This window comes from Morone saxatilis, unplaced genomic scaffold, assembly GCF_004916995.1.
Source record: "Morone saxatilis isolate NCDOM2014 unplaced genomic scaffold, NCSU_SB_2.0 Contig8, whole genome shotgun sequence".
Lineage (NCBI taxonomy): Eukaryota > Metazoa > Chordata > Actinopteri > Moronidae > Morone > Morone saxatilis.
Window position 1 is genome coordinate 7,400,199 of NW_023340257.1, and position 22,652 is coordinate 7,422,850.

Sequence of the window (22,652 nt, forward strand, 5' to 3'; positions counted from 1 at the left end):
TCACCTTTACTTTGACAGGAGTGTCATAAAGCAGGAAGAGTTGGAACGTCATTGAGGAACGATTAGTCTGTGCAGGAAGCGCTTGGTTTTTCACCTGGCACAGCAGTGTAGCTGTTCTGTGTAGAAATGAGCTAGTATTGTTGAAGTATGACCCTTTCCTGCTTTTAACATTCCTAGATACCAAATCAGGGGGGATACAGCCAGAAGATATGAAAACAAATACATATGTGCATGCACGTACACATGGACACCTATGCTACTTTTCTGGTTTACACTGCATTGTTTGCAGAGACAGGAAGTTATGGGAAGATTGTCTGGTACTGGAGTGTAAGTGTTGTTCTTACAACAATAAATCACTGCTGTTTAGATTGTGTCCAAGAGGTTAAGCCTGGTGAAAGAGATTGAATTGAACTTGAATTAAATCTAAAAATATATTTAAAACACACACACACACACACACCCCCACACACACACACACACACACACACACACGCAGAAGTATAAGTAGCATATGGTATGCAACCTACTGTATGTCCACAGCTCACATTGCCTCATCTCAGTGTTAATGATAGAAATAAACCCACTCCACCTTTTAAGTGCCCAGGACCACATTCTTATATGTTTATATTCATTTTACCATCCCAGAAAACCAGAATACAAAAGGTGTGGCAGTGTAAACTTCCACTCTCTGGAAGAAATAAAGACAGTAGGAAAACACAGGCAGTCCAGTAAAAAAGAAAACAAAATCTTTATTATTTTGTCTAGAAGTTCAGGCTGTCTTGGAAGGAGGTGTGGGGGAAATATTGGAGAGGTAAAAGCAGCCGAGAAATAGGGCGGAGTCAAATAGACCAGAGGTTGGGGTTAAAACCTGGATTTCTGTAGTTATGCCAGGGCTCCCATTGGGTCCCAGGCAGGAAGTACAATGGGCTCCTGTTGCATCACATCCAGGACATCAGGAGAGAGGAACTTCTTGTCTACCACCACCTCGTATACATACTCGGAGAACCAATCGTCCGTCATGATGAGGTAACCTACGCAACAGACAGGGAAGACAACAAATCAGTTAAAAAATGTTATGCCTAAAATGATGGCAGTCAAGCAAAGCATTGGGATTACAGAAACAAAAGTCACAAAAGCAGGAAATCAAGAACCACAGGTCAGGTCAAACATAAATTATTGCAGTAGATGGATTTTGGAACACAATTTGGTGGTTTTAGTGTTTTGACACATAAATGAGCTTCATGTAGGGTGATGGGAACCTCTGACTGATCTAACGAGACACATTTGTAGATCAGACATGTCGGAAGCATAAATGAAATCCTAGCACAATTAACACAAACAGAAAGAGGAATAAACCCAATGACAGTCACCACAGCCCATACTTCTTATCACGGTCATGCATTTCTATCACAGATCCACTCATTATGTTGTTTTACAGGAAGAATGTTGAAAATATGACCTCACTTGATTGAGGGAAGTTTTCCAAATGATTGACAAAGATGGTATAATGTATTCAAAATTAAAAAGTTTCTTCTGAAAAAGACAAAAGCCAGACATCCAGTAAGTCCATATTTTTACCCTTCTTCCTGTAACTCCTGTAACAAATTCTATCACCTGATCTATAAGTTTTGGGAGATCACTGGAATAAAATTTGCTTGCCCAGCATTGTGCAGCCCACTGAACATGCTCATTAGTGTAGGTTCTAGGCTTTGTTTCAGTTTTATGAATATAAAACAATCTATAATCTATCTATGAAGCAAGAAATCTCTGCTCTGTGTGTGTGCTGTGTGTGTGTGTGTGTGTGTGTGTGGTGGTAGTGTGGTAGGTGTGTGTGTAGGTGTGTGTGGTGTGTGTGTGTGCTGTGTGTGTGTGTGTTGTGTTGTGTGTGTGTGGTGTGTGTTGTGTGTGTGTGTGTGGGCTCAAAATATCTCTGCAGGATCAGGACTCAGCACTAGACCTGAGAGGTTTCAACATGGCTGCTGTGTAAGTTAAAGGGTGTTGCTGTCGGGCTTTGATTTGGAATTACAAACATACCTGTTAATAAGATTACTAGAGCCATCAATGGTTTCCCAATTTCGCTAGGCATAGCCACGATAGCCCACGCATTAGCCACGTGGCGCCCCCAAGAGTCCAATCACCTGCCAGAGCCCATGTTTTTCGAAGGTGTTTCCCAGTTGTCTCCCCCCTGTCAATCCTAACCCGCGTACACTTTATAAATCATATGGGGATTTTGCCGTGTATAATGTGTATGACTGCAGATCCTGACCCAGCGCAAACAGTGCCTGGCAAAGTGACGAAGTTTACGTTTTTTCACCTCATAAATTACACAATTATTACATAATAATCACCAGCCAGGTGAATGACCCTCCCTCACCCGCCAAAGACAAGAGAATGTTTTAACCACGAGCGAGTTTATTCGCCGTGGACAGACGCTGTTTATTTCGGGCAGGAAATGTAACGAGAGAAGAGTTCGGTAAAGGACAACAAGGCGGGGAGGAAGACCAGTGGAGCGGACATGACGCTTCTCCCAACGTAGCTAGCAGCTGTGGTATTTTTTTTCCCTCCAATCATAGGTTGTCCAAAGACAGTTAGCAGTGTATGGTACGTTACTGTTGGTTTGGTGCCCCTGTAACAGTTGACTTTGGGGAGATATTTCTCTTCTATTGAAGTTGAGAGGAGAAGACCTTGTGCGTTACTCAGCTGTCCTACCGACACGCCCCTCGCTCCCCGCCGCCCGTCGGGCTTTATCCGTGCCACACTGTAGGCGCGTCATAAATAAAACGGGAGCGGAGCCGACATTTCCCCCCTCGCTGAGTCTATTTCACACCATAGAGGGACGTGCGGGCAGAATTGTGGCCTTGCCCTAAAACGCCAAAAATTATATGAAAACACAACAGTTATCATCCTAAATCACAATTCACAGACAAACCTAAATGTCCCTGAACGTCCACCTTCAACACAACCCTCATTTGGGCCATCCCATGGAAAATCAGAGATACTTAACCTCCCACTTTTCGTATAGCAATACATACTTCCTATGGGCACTACACTAGTTATATATAATGGTATAAAAAATCCTAATAAGAAAAGTAATAATTGACCTGGTTTGCAGTTGGTGTTCCTGTTAGTTTTATAATGCCTATGGGGAAAATGCATTTTGGGCTGCAGTGGATTTCTTAGTGGAGGTCCCATGGCTGGCCAGGTGGACAAACTGGCACCAAGGCTGACTGGCAGCATCATATCCAGCCATCTTAATTCCTCAATGGTCTTTAGTCTCATATGCGTTACCCGTTACCTCAAGTTATATGAGCCAGGCCTGCTCACAGTGTCTCATCCTCCATTCACTTCTACACTATTTCTGAGCCAGTTTGTACCTGTTTGTAACTGTTTTAGACGTGTGTACATCATTATCAGTACGGTAATTAAAGCTGTGAGTTTAAATAAACAAGACCACCAACGTCTCTTTGTTACGAAGTTTTCTACATTGCAAAAGAGAGCAGGGATCATCGAAATTTCAACATAGCCCTGTGCAGAGAGATTCCACAACTCAAACTCCACAGGATGCTGTTTTTTCTCCGAAAGTGAGAGTGGCCCAGCCTTTAAATACGTCTTGGCTAAAATAGCAGGATTTGAGAAAAAAAAGGCCTAAGTCAATCTGTCAGTTTACAAAAAGCCTTAATCACAACACATTATTTTATGGAAAAATACTTTAAGAACACATAATACCACTAATTAAACCGATTGTCGTTAGCCCTCTTTCATTGAAAGGGAGGAGTGCTATTAAGAACAATCCAACAGACTGGTCAAACATACTTTGTCGATGCACGCACATTTTAATTGCGTTTAAGTGCTTTTTTTCACTAAACTATTGTTTCAACAGGCAGAAGGGAGGGGGGAGAGAAGGACCCTCGCCCCTCATGGTTCACACTCCTCCACCCAGCAGTACAGTATGCCTTCAACACTTCTGCTACCACCTCTGCACGCCCACCCTGATAAAACTAAACAATGTCTGTCTCTGTCTCCATGCGTATGCGTATGCGTATGCGCGCGCGTGTGTGTGTGTGTGTGTGTGCAGTGATACAAGGTCAACATGGCCAAATCTGGGGTGGTTATGAAAGACTTCCTAGAACTTGACATGTTGGGATAACCTAATCTTGTTTTGAACGAGGTTGTAGCCCCACGCTGGAGTGATTCATTTCATACATGAAAATATGTCAGTGTGTGTGTCTACTTAATTACCAAAGACTGTGACGTTATGTGAAACGAGAGCTCAAATCTGGTACTGACCAGACACATATGGGAAGTTGGATGAGAACTGGGAACCAGAAAAGTTATTTAACTTTTCTTTTCCCCTGGTGCCACCTCTCTCTCCATCTCTTCTTTTCCCCATTCTCATGTGTTCAGAGTTGAGCAAACGAGAGCATCCCTCCTACTGTCAAGTTGACTTATCGAAGACGTCAGGCTAACCGCAAGAACGTGCCACAGTTCAAAACAACGTATTGGGATGGCGTGTCTGTTGTGTATGTGTGTTCTTCCAAGTACGCAAATCTTAGATGGCATGTTGCCTGGTTCTCGCTGTGGTATCCGTGTGTGTGTTGATGTGAGCTTCCTGGAACCCGCGTGTTGGGTGGCATGGTGGTGTGTGTGTGTATGTGTGTGAATGTTGGGTGTCATTATTTGTTTTTAGGGATAGGCTGACTGTCCTGTCTCAGAACAGATGGATGTACTGGATGTAAGCTAGAAGAGTGTGGAGCAGCCATCTTGCTTTCCAACTTAAGGAGCAATCCACAATACAGGACTATCAGCAGCCAAAACAAAGCACTATTTTCAAATTTATTCTGTCAAAATAAAAGTGAAACAATAATTCAGGTATATTAATTTTTCCAAATTTAAATAACTTAAGTGAACAGCTAAATGCCTAATAACAAGACTTAGATAGCTGCCCTGTCAGTTGCATTTTCACTGAGCATAAAGTACAGTGGAGGCTGAAAGTATGGCATTTTAATATCAGGAAATATGTGAATGTACATTAATTTTGTGTTATATTTGGAAAAGATGGGGAACAGCCTGCCGTAGAGTTGCAGTAAGACCACAGAAAAGTAATTTTCATTTCATGGCAACTGAAAGGGGACCTTTAAATGAGGTGAAGGGACAGATATGCAACTGTGGTTTGGGTGCAAAATAATGGCAATGGATTAGAAGCATACTTAAAAGCTAATGAAGCTTCCCTCTTCAAGAATCTGTTATGTCCGCTACCAAGGATATCCTTCCATCCACATTTACATCATCTTCTTGTATTTATCCAATAACAGAATCATGTTCGTAGAAAATAATAGTTTCTCTCTCCAGGTCAAACTCATTCTGAGCTCAAACCAAACTTTGAGTAATGTGAAGGAGTCCATCTCCGACTAATATCCTATCAAATTGAAAATAAAAACCTCAAGCGTGTTGCCAAACATTTGTCTGGAACGGTGTAAAAGTATGAGCTGTGGAGTGAGCAGAGTCATAACAGCAGCTGTGTGAGGGCTTAAAGATGGAGGAAACAGAAAGTTAAACCTCTCGAGAGACTCCTTCTGGATTAGGAGGAATATTAAAAAGGCCTGCAGGGAGATGTTAAGCCTTTACAAACCTTAGAAACACACTCTCTCCCTCTGCTCCACTCTCTTCTACCAATTTCTCATCTTTCCAAAATCATCTCTACATCTACTTTCCTTTGTTTTTCCCTTATTCCTATCTGATTCTACCTGTACTACGTCTCCAGTTCTGCGTCACCCCTCTCCTCTCTCCAGCATGCTCTCCTCTCTTTTTCTCCACGTGTGCCTCTTTTTCCCCTTCAGCTTTTGTCAAACAAACAAAGCCCCCGGACTCCCAAGTGAACTCCACTTCTCGAACTTTTGTTCTCAAACACTTTATTAATTTGGCTGCGGACGGGCTGGGGGCCCTGGCCTTTCCTATCTGCTGGTGTTTATGGAATAAGATATGCGTGAAATACATTTGATTTGACTGAGGGGTTTTCACATGTTTTCCCAACAGTCACTATGGTTTGTGGGTTCAAACAAATATTGGGAGTATGTGTGTGTCTCTGTGTGTATATGCTGTGTGTTACGAGACGATGCATGACTGACCTGAAATACTCTCCTATAATTTGCAGTGGAATGTCGAGCACAGAGATGGAGAAAAGAGGCGGAGAGGGTCAGAGGCAGATGAGAAACAGAGATGAAAGGATAGAGGGAATAACATCAGTAGACACTAAAGTCTGGGGTAGTGGTGTGGAGTACCTGCTGTGTTGTGCCTTGTGGCCTGTTACATAAAGACCAACCAACCTTACTTACTTAATGACATTTCCCCCTGTTGCATCAAAGGGACTTACTGGTAGCACGCCCAAGAGAGATTCAGTTTTAAATTCTTTTTGAATATGTGGTTTAAAAAGAAAATAAACAACTCAGTTCAGGCTGACCAATTAAAAAAAAAAAAAATCAGGTTCAAAAGTTCCCAGTCAACATAAGGCTTTTTGCAAGGTCAGAGTTGTATCATAGAGTTATACACAAGTCTAATAAGGGTCACATCAGAAATGAGAGAAATTTGATGGTAAAATCAATTAAACAGAACTGTCCTGAATGGTGGACAATGGTGGCAACTTTCAACTTTGGTGAACTTTGACCCATGAATTTGCAGCGTTGACCAACAGCAAGCTGTCTTCACAGCACTGATGTTAGAGGCAACAGAGAGCTTTAGAGACAAAATGGCAATGTTATTTACCTTCTCTGCCAGCGTATAAACTGCTCCACAACAGAGTAATTGTTTGCAGACAGTAATGAGACAGAAGTTGATGGTACAAATACGTCTTCTGAATAAACTGTGCGATCTATGTCCTGTTAGTGATTGAAGTTCCTTTGCTTGGAGAGCTTCCCCAACCCCATTTATTGAATGAAATGATGTACAGTCCTGAAAACAAAATGCCAGGGGAAAGTAAACATTTTCTCTTCATGTTAGCTCGGCAGCTACAGTAGATCACCATTTAGTCTTGTGAGTAGTCACTATGCCACCAAGCCTATAGAACCAAATATGTTGCCTAGACATTTGGAAGATTTTTGCTGTGCTTATTGTTGGCCTTCAGCATTTGTTCATTCTGTAACTACGTTTATGCAATTGAAAAAGGAGACGTCTGTGAGTCTTTGTGAAACAGGACACAGCCAATTACAAGTTCATAAAGCAGCAACGCAGGGGAACATCTCAGTCTAATCCCTCCTAATGTAATACACACAAACAGGAAGATGATGGTTTATCGCGAGACACCATGGTGTGAGAAAGATATGAAAGAAAGATGGGGAGGCAGGCGGAGTTTGTTGCAAAAGCATGTATATTATTTCAGGACTAGATCCAGTCAGTAGTTTTCAGTCACTACTGTGACTTGACGACAATTAGGTTGTGTCAAGTTGAATCTAAAGAAACAAAAAACCACACCCTAAAGGAAAGGACTGAAAGTAGGAGTAATGTAATAATGTGTTACCTTTGTTCCCACGGTCATCGCCCCAAGAGTTTTCCACCCTCCACTTCTCATAGCTTTCTTTCCCGTCCTGAGAGAGAGAGAGAGAAAGAGAGTACACGATGGGGAGATAAGAGTGAGAAGCCGAGACTGGAGGAAAGAAAGTCCTGACAGCTGGGGTTACTTACAACAGGGAAATTGACATCACTATGAAAAACTGCAGCCAATTAAAGCAGCGTAAACACGCAGCAAGGCTTTGATGCAATGAACCCCTGGGAAACCCCGAATGTGTGTATTCCTGTTGGTCTGCTTGTATACGTACTGTATGTTTGCATGAGTTTACTGACACACCTGTGCTAAATATGTTCGGGTGAGCATACCTTGTCTGTGACAGCAGTGAGGATCATAGCGTGGGTCATGAGAGAGTCCCCATATATCAGCCGCTCTGCCTTAGAGAGGTTCTTCACCGAAACTCCAAACACGAGCTCATGGTTGAACCTGTGCGCGAACACATACGCAGAAAAGTCACATTACACTACCTCCTCGTGAAAAGAAAGTTTAAACGCTGTCCTCGATTTTACCTACATATGGATCTTTTCAAGAGACGATGATAAGATGACATTTCTCCATATCACATGCCAACAATCCTAATATAGCTTTTTCGTAGGGGCAGAAAAGATGTGATGACCATAAAAAGCTACAAGCAGACCCTTCATAAACCTGGGATTCAGCATGGCCTAACCAGCTCACCTTTTCATTCCTTTCTTGAGCATGGCTGTAGAAACGAGGGTCCATTGAGACTCACCCTCATTTCAATTATAATCTACCGGTACAAAAAAAGATGTGTCTGAAAGATGAGCATCAACAGAGATAGCACCAGACGTTTGGCACCACGCTGGTTTTGTTCAGTGGGTAAATTTAAGCCTGGCGCCAGCAACTCAGACTCTGCTGCTGCTGCACCTGAAGGGCAAAGATAAGCAACTTTTCCTCCAGACACCTCCTGAAGGCAGATCAGAAGTGGGCCTATTCAGTTGTAAAATTGATTTGAAGATATTTTCAGTTTGGAGGAGTGTTGAGGAGGGGGCTAGAGTTGCAAGGTTCAGTAAAGTGACAGTGGTGAAAACACTATTCGGTGTGTATGATTGTATTGTTGCATTCTCCTATAAGTATTGCATTTTTCAAAACTACTTGCCCAGAAATCACACCTCCCCTAAGGGTGTTTTACTGCATCCCTAACCCTACTACATTCGACAAATAAAGAAACTAAAGCCATATTAGTAACACTACATTTATTGATTCTAATATCAGGATCAAGTGAGCAGCGGACTAGATTCATCAGCATTGCAAATAACTAAACCTGTGTATATATTTTGTAATATAAAAATCCACATGATGTCAAACCACTCCCATTCATGGTTAACACTTGATTGGTGTCTGTACCCATAACAATATAAGCATTTCAGTTATTTAACAACAGACACCGGATGTCTTTGAATTATACTCACACATTCATGTCGTTGATGCCCAGTTTGCCGTGGAAATGTTTCCCGACGTCACAACCAAACCACACGGCCTAAGAGAAAAACAGTAGCGCATGTTCAGAGTTATGAAGTCCACACATGCAGACACGCTCAAATGTTCGTACTTCTCTACAGTGACGCCCGTTTGGCACAACCTACCTCTCCCTCCTTGATGGAATCAGCGGCAGCCTTTTTAAGCAGCTGGATGGGTTGGTTGTTGTACAGAGTGCTGCGGCCCCCAACCATGTTGCCTAGGAACTCAACACTGTACAGCTTCCCGTAAGGGTTCTGAGGTCGAGGGTCGTTCACGAGGCAGACCTGAGGATGGAGAATTATCATACAAGCTCAGAACCGGAACAGCAGTGAGTCGTGACCTATCTAATGTGTTTAATGGGTCTCATACTTTGTCCTGAATGTTGTATAGGGGTTTCACGTGCTCCGTGTAGAACTCCTGAGGGGTGAGGGGTCCCATGCGATGGAAGTTCTTGTCCTTGTCCCTGTACTCCCAACTTATGGTCTCAGGAGGGCTGCCTAGACAAACACTGGCCACCCGGAACACCTGTACAGCACATGCAAACATCAACTTCTTTAACAAATTGCTGGCTTGAAGGCCGACCTAATCTGTGTTAAACTAATATTTACCATTCACACACAGTTGATTCATGAATCAAAAACTCAGAATGAACAAACAGTATCTCCATTTTAACAAAGCCAGAGGTGACCTAATTGTATGTGTGCAGGGGTAGTATACTGTTACAACACAATGAGGCTTGAATGCGAGTACCTTATGAAAAGAAAGTGCTTCCTTGCCTTTAGGGAGGTTGTTGGAGAAGTTTGCAAATCGAATTTCCCGCTCATCTAACCCCTTCAACCCAATGTCAGTCCACACATACACTCATCCATCAGTTCCTGGGCCTATCTAAACTTTCCCTACACTTTCCTCCCAACAGTGCTTCTCTCCCTCCTCCATCTACTTCATATCCCTCCATTTCCCCATTTGTACCCCACACCCTTTCCCCCTCCCTCCATGTGTGTCTTCCTGCGGTGCTGAAGTTCAGACTGAGTTCCTGTGGGCTAAATTGGGTTGTTTGGACTGGGCCGTCTGTCAATCTGTCCTTTCTAACCTCTGATATAGTTATCTCAGGAATGTTCCCCTTTTGCTTTTCACCTCTCCCATCCTCTGCTCTCCTCTCCTCTCCCAGGACTCAACAGATGCTTTTCCTATCAAATACAATTAAAAAGGGGCTGACATTAAGATGCAGTCCATTGTTGGTGGTAGATAAAAGAAGTGCGACAAGACAGTGATACATTGGTTTCACAGGAGGCCGGCGCACACGTACAGTGGGTCTGCAGCACAGTATGTACTACAGTGAGTATTGTTCTGATTGTGAGGATGAATGGTGATACATCACACTAACTGCTTCGAATATGGGTGTCACAAAGGACACATTTCCAATAGACTTTAAGTCAGAGTACTACTACTGATCCAGACAAACAAACTTCTGTCTAGCTGAGTATAAAGCCGACGGGGGGGTTATTTTTGGCTCGGCCTGGAGAAATATCGCAGCCATGGCAGCAGTTTCCCATGCTTAGTCAACACATATTAAATGTCCCTACATAAAGATGACATTCTTGCTTTCTGGTTAGGAGACACTGAGCCCTCTCAGCCCACTATTCTCACCCAAAACATACGCGCTCGCACAGAAACAAACACACGAAAATGCATAAATCCAGGCTCGGCTTACACAAGCAAGCAATCCCCTTCTTCATCACAGAAAGTCGTACGGTCACAAAAGTACAGACACGTAAAAATACACACATGCGCCGAGTCAACAAAGGCATCTGTTCGACGACTCGTCCTCCCCGAATCATTTTCCTCCTAATTCAACTACTTTGTTTAGACTGCCCTGTGGGCAATATGACATGCCAAGGTGTCCATTCCCTTGTCTGGTCTGTGTTTGACCAGATGCCCTCGGCACCTTGACAAGACATCTCTGTAACCCCTTGACCCCCACCCTTTTCTCCTCATTCCTCTTTTTGGTCTCCGTCTTCCAAGAATAACTCTGCTCTCCTTGGTAACTTTAAACCTTTCCACTCACTTTACAATTCTTCTTTTAGATGCCCTGAGACCTACTGAAAGCATCTCTCTTAATGCCAATTCAGCCTCGCGCCTACTCATCCTCCCCTGGCAGGGGAAATAAAGTAGGTGTGAGGGGAAAGGCTCGACAGACAGAGAGACCTCAGTGAGAGAATAAACAGCCACATTGACATCAGAGCAGGATCAATATTGAAACACCTGCCGCCTCAATGACAGATATACATGAGTGACAGAGAAAGAAGGAGAGAGAGAGGTGAGAGGGATACAGAGAGGTGGAAAGAATAGGGAGGCCAACCCGCGTTACTAATTAACTCTAAAGGATTTGACTCATGTTTGGATTGTAACTTCAAAGGCCGTCTCATTTATATCTTAATATTCTAAACATCGGAACTGTTAACAGGTTACAGGAAGCAGCTGTTATAAGTGATTCTGATGGAGTTTGTTAACAGGCAGCTTTCCTCTTCAGCTTCATCAGTCTCTAGCAGAAGGTCCACCTCAGGTCAGTCTCAATTCTGTGACATGGCGAGTTTGCGTGTCTTGCTATAAACAATAAGCTGACTGACTGCACGCTATTGGGGCTAACCGCAGCTAATGTTTGATAGCATCTGTGCTCCAGTGTTGACTGGCTGGCATCCCTTTGCATGTTTGTTTTACGTGACCCAAACAAACAAATCACCTGGACTTAGGAGTGAGAGTAACACACACAGTAAGCAGACCAAGCCTATGGCAACAGACAACAATGTATTTGGATTTATTGGTAACCTTGGGTAAGGTTTTTCAGTTTTCAAGATCACGGTGGGGCTGGGAAACCGGGCTTCAGCCTCCCTGCTCCCCTGGACTATCTGTGTGGTCCACAGACGCCACTGACACAGTAACAACATTGCATACTCTGCTTTCATTGTATGGAAGGATGTTTGAGTTTTGCTTTTGTGGAAAAAAAAACAAAAACACCTAACTGACTTTTGTTTTTTAATTTTTCCTGAAAAATAAAAAGTTATTGTAGCATGTGTGTATTTGATATAGCATGTTGCATTAAAAGGCATTTAAAATGAAATACACCAGCTAAGCTGCCCAACTAAATTTAGACAGACAGGGAATGGTTTAGTTTCTGTAAGCTTGTATTTTATTTTGTTTTACAGAAAAAAAAAAACATAAATAATAAATTACTTTGCTTCTGCCATATTTTAGTGTGCACCTGTCACTGACTGTTATTTCAATGATACAGATTTAACACTGGAAATAAATGCCAAATAATTGTTTTCACATAACCAGTCTTTGAAATGAACTGCATGAAATGTCCCTTGTATTTTGTAGATTTTATTCATGATGAGACATGATTAAATTAGAGCATTTTGTTTAATGAAATTAGTTTTTGCTTTGAAAAGAATGTAGACAAATTACTTTTAGTAGAAATCATTTTAACAGTTTAATACCAAGAAAAGCCACTCAAGACATAATTGGCGTCTGAAGCCGGCTCTCAACCAGTCCATGCCAAATTGAGGCGAAACATGCGTCTCATTGCTACTCTGAAGTAAATTTATAACTATTGTCTAGAAGCTGGACTTGTGAGTGTAAGCAAATGACACCATGCAAACAATTTGGATAAAAATGAGCAAGGTTTTGATTAAACTTTCATGTTTTGTAAACATGCAACACATGTGGTCATTGTTAAATTCTAACAATGGCGAAAAGAAATTCAAGAAATGTGAGTGGACATCTCTGAACTGGCAAAACTATCGTTGCAGCCCCAAACAATGACACATCTACAGGAAGCCACCCACATCGAACAACAAACCAACTGAGCCAATAGCCGACAGCGCTGAGCCGCTCAGCTGCAAAAAAAGTTCCTCTGTGATTTGACGGCTGTCTCACAAATTAGTCCTGTCGTAGGAATCACTCTCCAAGACCAGAGCAGCACATGGTGTTTCTGATTCCATGACGCAATGGAGCATGGAAAGGCTACAGTTGTGGTGTGAGGGATACCATCTGTGCGTAAGGAACTGTATGTGTATGTACAGTTACCAGTGAATGTCCCTTTATTTGTGTGTCGGTGTGTGTGTGTGTGTGTGTTGCCTACTTGTCTGTGTAAGTGAGAGTAGAGGAACAGGGAGACACACCAGATACAGCATGAAAGCAAACGACTGGCTTTGAAACTTAAACTAATCCTCTCTGCCTCAATGATGCAGCATATGGATACTGTCATCCTAACAGCCTCTATAAAAAGAAACCTTCATGGTGCACACGACTAGTTTGCCCGTACTTAACGCAGGTGCAGGTTAAAATGGGCTACGCTCCTATTGCAGAGGTTTTTAGAGAAATGTGATGTGGTTTGGTTTTAACTGATGTGCCTGACCAGTGCTAGATTCTAGATAGATTCTTGACACGCAAAGAGACCCATTTAAAATCAAGCACACCCTGGGTACAGTAAGTGGAAGCAGAGACTTTGACCCCGGTTGCCTGTCATTGGAGTGTGTGTGGGGCCGAAGTGATGAAGACCAGGGCAGAATCAGAGCTGCCACGTAGAGAGGATGGACAGCATCACCTCCACACACAGCAAAGTAGGACTGACACGTCACCTTGATCCAGAGAAACACGTGTGCACGCATAGATGCAAACGCATGTGAGGAAACACCAGCTTCCCACTTCAGCTACATAAGCCTACACACAAACACACACACACACACAGAGCATGCATGTCCACAGCAATGAAGTGGTTGTGCACACACTGTGAGACATGTGTGAAATTACCATGGTTTGTTTGTAAACCTCATGAACACAAACAGCTCCTAAAGGTGCTGTAATGTCACAGTACTCATACACACTGAATGGTCTACTAAGCCTGATAAGATGCCAATCACCTCAGGTTTATCACATCCTTCCTAATTTACAGAGCTAATGTGCTAGCTGTTCACCATCAGTGCTGCTGTTGTCGTGGTTTAATACCACAGCTTACAGTCAGTGTTTACATTTAAATAAAATAATTCTAATTTCACATTAATTCTGGCATTCATTGTTTTAAAGTTAGACTAATAATGTTATGATTTAAAAAATGTTCTGGTGCAGTGATGATGCCAAATTACTATTTACACATATAGTATATTACTTTTGATGATACAATAGCACAGAATTTGTAATCCTTGGGATCAGGACCACAAGTGGGGTCACTTTCTAAACACTGTAGATTGGGTTATGGGACATTTTGTAGATTGTGTCTACAATTAAGGGAATGTTTACATTATGAACATTTTATTGGTTATTTGTTCAATTAATTATTAATGATTATTTTGTCTGAAAAATTGTCAAAGATATTCAGTTTACAATGGCATCCATGCAAATCTTAAATTTTAAGAAAATCTGACCAGCATATTTTTACTAAATAAATAATAATTCTATCTGATTAACTAATCAACTGAACACGATATTTATATTTTTTAGAGATCAACAATAATTACTGGTCATCACTGGGCTGATTTATCAATTTATCACAGTAGAACAGTGTATTTAGTGCAACTATGAAGCTCTCTGCAGAACAAAATTGACACATATTAAGTGAAAACATGCCCTACCCAAATGTGTGTGATAACGTGACATATCTCTTACTATGGGGGTGATAACAGGATCAGAAGCAACGAAAGGTTTAAGAAAAAAAACAAATAACAAATGACATCAATAAACATGTTAAAGATATAACTCTTTGCATTATAGTGGGTGTCCCATTATGGATGATGGTTCTTAGACTGATGCTGCTCAAATGTACTTGTGACAATATCCTTGAACAATTTGGCTCTCTTTACGCTGGTCGTTCTTTTGACTAGCTGAATCCTCCATCACAAGCGACCGTGACAGCGTGGTGTTTCGCAAAACAAACCACTTCCAGGTGGACAAACAAACACACTGACAACCCTCCGGCCCCCAACTTGTCGTGCAGTGCAAGGGAACAGTTTTTACTGTTGCACAACGTGTGTGTGTGTGTGTGTGTGTGTGGTGATGGCTGGGCATCCATGGAGGCACTGTGAGATACAGGCGACTGTTTAAACAAGCAACCAGCCAGCAGCACAATACAACTAAACAGCTGACAACAAAGGCTGTTTAACCAGACCCCTGTTCTGTGTGCAATCGTCTCAATGGGAGGCTGATTGACTGACTGGCCCTTCACACACACACACACACACACAGTAGGCCAAACAACACAGTGTAGGCACATGACTGTATTTCACTGCACGCGTATGTGCATCTAATAACACGTTACGTGTGTGACACTGTGAAAGATTTACATAGCCACATGCAGCTTTTATTTTGTGTGTTGGAGGTGTAATTGTCGTCACCATCCAGCGTCAGATGCTTTGTAATAGAAAGTTCCATAAACAAGATCCCTATCTTTAACTTTGTGACACGTGTGCAGGTGATTTTTTTTGTTTGTTGCTTTTACACTCTGCAGCAGTGATGAGTGCACATTATACATGTGTACGCTTTCATGTACAGTACACAGTCAGCAGCACATTGTCAACAGAGTGTATCATAAAATGTCTTATTAAAATAAATACATACAATTCTGCATTGTGTAAAAATAGGGAAGATGATATGCAGGAGCCCTGTGTAAAAGGAAATGACAATATGGAAAGAGCACTAACCATAATGCTACAATAAGCTTTAATGTGTATTTACAGGCTCAGGCAGATCATTTGTAAGTTCTATTAAGCAGACTGTTTTTTTTAAGCTTTGGAAGACAGACAGGAAATGAAAGTTACCTACAAGACGTCTTCCGGTACAGCACAAACCACTACAAATGCAAGTTTGTAGCATAGGTGACAATGCTATTGTGCTATAAATGTTCCTGTATTAAGTCATTCTGATTTCAAATCCTAATGATGTAGGTATTACAAAAGGAATTATTTTTTTAATAAGTGCTCAAGCTTCTTAATGACAGCTGCTTAAAATGTAGCCCTCCTATTTGGATGGTGTAATGTTGACATTTACCATCATATCACCCAAACCTTATTCCGAGATTAACTCTAACCCAAACGCTGATTACAAGCAGACTGCTTTTAGGTTTCACTGGATGTTGCCACACTCAGTGAAGTATTATTTGACAGCCCCCTCTTCTGGTAAAAATGGAACAATGTTACAAAAGTTAAAACAAGGTGCAAACTCTTGATTTCTGCATGTACACTCAGTGATCACCTTATTAGGTACACTGGTACAATTTATTGCAATTCAATACGACAGTTTTGCCATAAATTATAACTTTATGTCGTTTATAAGAAAATGAGACGATCTGCTGAGTATCTGATGTCATTTATTTCTGCTTTACTACATGACTGTGATGAAACAAACAGCAACTTAACTTGTGTTTCTTGCTTTTCAAGTTAGTCATGAAGCAGACTACATAGCTGTTTTTAATGTTACATGACCAGATATTTCCATACCTTGTATTAATATTGATACCAGAGTTATTCAATGCATACTTATTTGGCGAATGAAGCTGTACATAGTTGTAGCAGCTGCAAAGTCTGTGTTTGATCACTCAGTGACATTCAGCCCTGCAAACTCTGCCCTGATAGTTGCTGAGCCTTTGGACATGGAATTTACTCTGGAGGAACTAAAGTCCCTCAGAAAAGTTCTTGGTTCCCTGGGAAAATCCCTGCAGTAGAAATTCCCTCTATGTTATAAATTACGCACAGTTGTATGAACTCTCAGTCTTACCTCCTCTATCATGGTGTCCACAGCATCAGATATTTCCGCTTTAGTAGCGTCACTGGCCACCATGTTCCTCAGTCTTAGGCAGTATTCTCTCAGCTATGAGACACGGTGAAATAAACACAACAGTGAGCACTGCTTCACAGGTACGAGAGCTTGATTGGGGTTAACTGAAGAAAAAGGAAAGCACCTTATGATTAAGGATGTCATTCATTCTGCGTGAGGCCTCTGAGCTGTGTGACTCTGGAAAGCATTTCTTTGGGATGACGCCATACTTTTCTAGAGACAAGACCATATAAAACACATTAAAATAATATTTTCAACCCAGGCAGAAAACATGTTCCCCCAGTGTTTTTAGAACACTGAAATATTTAAAGTACATTTTTACTAATCACCAAATACCTGGAATTGCACAAATTACAAGGGTTAGTCAATTAATCAACATGAATTTCTTGTAAATGTGATGTTATGTGCTGTAATGAGAACTAACCAATGAGGTTGACCAGCATGTCCCACTGTCCTCCGTCATTGGTTGGATTGGAGAGCAGGAACTGGACCAGGCGTCCGTCCACTGGCTCCTTCCTCTGTGCTGTCTCCACACAGGCCTGGAGGAAGTAGTAGCAACGTTCAACCTGTAGAAAAAGGAACAAACACAACAGAGAGACACGTGAGTAAACAGAGAAACTGCGAGGGGTCTGCACAATCTAATAATGTAACACTACTGTATGTAATGAAGGCACGTAGACTTGAATGAGACACGACTACTGACTAGGCTTCGACCTCTGAAACCCTCACTTGACTTGGGACACGAAACTAAGAACATTCAAGCATCACACATCTTTACCTGGGAAAATCCCAGAACAATAAAACTGACTAAGAGCATGTGAAGCAGGCACTGTATCATCACTAATTATTAAAACATGTGTCTTTAGAGGTCAAACAGCTATTAGCACAGCTTTGAAAGCCATTTAAATGGTCAATATTCAGACACAGAGGCCTGAATTACTTGAATTGGCAGACTTAAGACTTGACACCTCTAGTGTAATGTGATAAGCTACTGGCTTACGACAGGATATTGTTAGATCTCGACATCTCCTTTTTTTAGAACTAGTATTACAGTCATTGTTACAGCCATGCCACACTGCCCGCAGGAGCAGTTTATATATATATATATATATATATATATATTCTGTGACATATTCTACAGATATAGACATTGAAACTGTAGTGAATCGTGTTCATGTTGCTGGAATAATGTCAATATGAGTATGAACATCCTTTTCAATGTCTTTTTTTGGTCGGAACCACACGTGGCTCGTGGGAAAAATAGACAAGACCTCCACTCTCTAGTGTAGCATGGCTGCAGCTGTGCCTGAGACACGCTGCTCACGCAGGCTGTGTGTCCAGGCCGTAAATCCCTACGGCTGGCATTTGTCACAAAGAAAGGTGTATTTATGCTGGACCAACAGTCTAAACATGTGGGAGAAAAAGACACAAGGCCAGAGAGTGAAAGAGACAGAGAAAGATAAAAACAATAACAGGAAGGTGTCATTGTGACGTCGACCCTGGAAGAGCACTGACCACACAACAAACAAAAGAGGGTTTTAGGTGGACAATAACTGTATAGTAATAGAGCCCTACATAATAACACACACATACACACACTCACTCAGTCACACACGATGTCCCGACTGCAAAACAACAAAAACATCCATTTACCAGAACGTTACAGCCCTAATAACTTAAAAGGCAAAAATAAAATGATCAAACCAGAAATACACACACAACTTATTACCAACGATCCCTTCCACACACACACACACACAACATGAAAAAAAAACAAGATTCTGAAACATATACAGCACATCTCTCAGCCCATGAAGAGTGAAACAGCACAATGAGGAACAGAGAACAGATGCGTGCTTCAGTGTCTTACCTTGTCCCAGAAAAAGAGATAGGACTGACTAAACTCAAACTCCTCTATGTTAAACTTCTTCATGAAGGGAAGTCGCATGACGTTGAGGCACGAGAAGATCCAACATCTCCCTAGTGATAAAAAATAACAACGATTTAGAGAAACATGCAGGTTGGTAAGTACTTAATACATGTGCTTATGCAGGCAACAGCTGGGTTGTTTGTGCTCTAACAAACTTGTGTGGATGTCTTTTGAAGCTTGCCACAAGTTTCAAGGATGATGTCGGCGTTGGATCGACCTATTTGAAGCAAGTTCTATGTCTCTCTCATGCTACTGCTACCATTTATCAGTTACAAAACCTATATGGTCTGCTTTGGAACATGGTCGGCACTGGGCTGTCTCCAGGTTGCTCATCCGTCTCTAGACTTTTTTCCCCAAGACATTTAGAGTATTTTTGAGGCAAGGCTAACTTTTGTAGCCTACACTATATCCACCAACACATAATGAGTGGTTCCAGCTGCACCACTCATGGTGGCGTGGTGGTTGTGAGGCACTGGAGTCCACGCAGCAAAACACCATTCGTTGCCAGAAAACAGCAGACTTAACACACGCCATGTGTTGTCAGTGCCAGATTTTAGTGTGTCCTAATTGCTGTCAAGAAATATTTAAAACAACACATTTACAGTTTGAGCAAAGTTTTGCAGCTTGTGTTTTCTGAATTAAAATGCAGACTTGCTGGCTGACGGTGTGTGAAAATGTCTAAATATAAATTCCATTTATTTCAGAAATACCTTCCCTTACCAAAGTGTGCTGAATAACATTTGGTTGTGCTCTGTAATGTTGTGAGGACTTGTATGGAAATGTCTTCTCCCTGTGTAAAGTGTGCATGGAACTGAATGTTGCTGTACTACATTGGGTGCTACCTGAGTTTTTCTGGTTGGTGACGGGCTTGCCCTCTGTGGGGATAGAGTGCTGGAAGATGTGCACAGTATCCTGGACAGTCTGCCGGTGCAGACAAACCTCCAACGGGTCAATGCAGGTCGACACATTCTGGGCCAACAGGTAGCGCGGCTCGGCCCGCAGTCGCTTAAGGAAGGTGGCGACCTTCTCCTGACTCAGACCTGGAAACGCAGCAAGGGGGAGGTAGAGAAGGAAGGATGAAGGGAATGAACGGCTAAACAGTGAAGGTGGGAAGACAAGCACAAACAAAAGCTGACTTGTAACAGGAACACTTTACAGCTTGACGGACTATAACCGAGAGGAGGAATTTCCTGCTGTCCCAGTTCCCATGACTCATCTGTGCACTTAAGGCATACACACTTCCCTCTTAAGATGGGATTCATGAGCACTCACATACTCTCAGATGTCCCAGAAATGCCTGGAAAATACCAGATCGATAAGTCATAAACTACCAGCAGATCCTTTATTGAATACTCAAACCGTCTGCTACATCTCTTTCTCCAACATCCATACAGTGACTGCAGTGGAGAACAGTCCATTAAAGATATTACTGAGTACAATTATGATTAGAGCTCTGATAAAAGTGAAGACAAACAAGGAATAAATCAAGACCGCTTTCTAGTGGTGCTATGAGAGACCCTTGGGAGCTTGGGGCCGACCAGAGCTCGTTGGTACCACTCATCTGGCTCCATCTGTGAAGAGGAACACACTGAAAAGCTTGTTTAGCCTAATCCCACTGGACACTGGAAGGAGAGGCGCACACACACTCTGACAGAATCAAACCGGCGCTGATATATGGTTTGTAATTCCGTCAAATAATGGTGCAGAGCAATTAAACATTGAGAGGGACATTGCCTAGTCACGCGTGCTGCCTAGAGTCCGACCTCTCTCTCTCTCTCTCTCTCGGCTGCATTCTGTTATTTTCCATCAACACGAAGCTGAGATGCACTGACCGCCGCAGATTAGTACAGTGTCAAACCTCGTTAACCGTCATGCCCATATAACAGGAAAAAAAAAAAAAAAAGAAGCAGAACCAGGCCTGAGGCAGAGAATATTTTGAGAGCAGGGGCCTGCATGGGGTCCCGCGTCAACCAATCACAGTTGTGCTGGTGGGGCAACTGTCAAATGTTCTGACACTTATGAGCAGGGATGGATCAGGAAGGGGAAATAGTAAGAGATGTATCTATAGTATCAGCTGGCGGCGGCTTCATCAGAAGGGTGTGTGCCGAAGAGCAGACACTGGAAACCAACCCAAGGCTCAGTCAGTTAGTGGATCAGGCTGTTATTCACCAAGTGGGGCATGAATGGTGAGGACTGACATCACAGTGGTTTTCTATGGACAGGGGCCAAAGCACAGGCTGCCAGGGTGACCTGCACATTTACACATCATAGGTTCCCACAACTGGCTTTATATTAGCTAAGCACTTCCCTGTGTCTGTCCCTGCTCCATGTGCAAAGGGCTGAACTACAATTGGCATGGAGCCTAATAGTGGCGCCTCACCGTCACCCACACTGGCTGACAAAGGTCCAACGACCAGCACACTATCACACTGCCAAGGTCCATACACCGGTTCATACAATGTAGACGGATATTTCCTCTGCAGAAGAGAACAATTACACACAGGTCTTATATAAATGCCCAAGCTTACCAACAAGTAAAGTTAGAGCTGAGGTTACACACAGTGAAATCGTTACAACCCTACTCCACTGGCTCGGCTGGTTAAAGGTTGGCAGGCAGCGTTGGTCGTTGTTCAAAGCTACTAAAAGCTGCTCTGACGGGTCAAACTACGGCGGCAAAACGGTGCTTTACTGACGACCCCCCCCCCACCCCCCACTTACACGAACCGCGACCACTTTAAAGAGTTTGACAGCTTCTGGCATTTCCAACTCCTCTCTTCACCACCGAGCGAGCCAGCGAGCTACACAAGCTAACGCGAACCCGACACCGGGTGTAGCGGGCGCGTTGAGGCGTGTTACCGGTCTGTGTCTGCGGGTCGGCTCTCGGTTGCCTCGCTGACAGTCTATCGGCCAGAAACCGTGAACCCTGGCACAGTGAACGACGGCGGAGTCATGCTAGCGGGCTGGCATGCTAACGCACTGGATGCTAAGCTAGCCCGTTAGCTATTATCTCCCGCACTCAGCTGTCATCCTCTCCCTGTCACACACTGCGCTCACCCGGGCCGGCTCAACCGAGGCGGACTGGCTCTCAACCTACCAGTTTCCATGTTTCCGTGGAGCTTGAGGAGCGTTGTGTGTTTTCCTGACAAGTCGCCGGTTCTTTGTTTATCAGTTTTCATTCACCGACAGTCAGTGGGATCACAGGGTGCGCTCGTTTGTTCTGTCGCTGGCGGTCTTTGACGTGGCGGCTGGGCCGGGCGGAGTTAGTGATCCATGTACATGAGGATTTACCCATCCCGCAGCCGGTGTGACCCCCGGGGAGACAAGTGGGAAGGAGCTACACCTCAACACAGGCCGAATTGATTTCATAAACATTGTAATTACGCCAGAAAGACTGAGGCGTAAAGGACATTCATTCATCGGGCTTATTCGTTCATTATTTCAATCACAGTGTACACTTCCAACACAGAATGAGCTGTAGAAAGTCTCTTTCCCCCACACATTTCCTTTAAAAACGTAAACACTAGAAAAGAGAACAATATAAAGATACAAATATGCAAGTATACATAACATTTGAAAGCGATATCATTAAAGTAAAACAAATGTTGGGGGTGGCAACTGTGTCATTTCTGGGTTTATAAATTGTTGGAAGGAACACACAGATTCATTCAGTTATTCATGTCCGTAAACTATCAGGTTCAATAGAAGTCCACCCTTTATTTCTGTTCTTGTGGTCCACACTATTGTTTTTTTTTAGCTTATTGGAAGAAACTTGAATTTTGAAGCACAAAATATTCACAACTTTAATTATTTTTTGCCATCTGGTGTAAAATTAGGCCGAATTCATAGCCCACGTTG

The 22,652-nt window shown here is 42.7% G+C and overlaps 1 protein-coding gene across 1 annotated transcript; it reads right to left on the bottom strand.

Moving 5' to 3' along the window:
* Positions 1-724: 724 nt before the first annotated feature.
* On the bottom strand, positions 725-22,188 carry blmh (bleomycin hydrolase). The gene is made up of 12 exons (XM_035680613.1): positions 21,892-22,188; positions 19,640-19,837; positions 18,738-18,847; positions 17,292-17,433; positions 16,992-17,080; positions 16,808-16,900; positions 9,410-9,565; positions 9,166-9,324; positions 8,992-9,059; positions 7,867-7,984; positions 7,511-7,577; positions 725-1,031 (listed from the first exon to the last, which is right to left on the bottom strand). The coding sequence occupies exons 1-12, from the start codon at positions 21,971-21,973 to the stop codon at positions 883-885; spliced, it is 1,431 nt and encodes a 476-aa protein (XP_035536506.1). The 5' UTR covers positions 21,974-22,188; the 3' UTR covers positions 725-882.
* Positions 22,189-22,652: the final 464 nt, after the last annotated feature.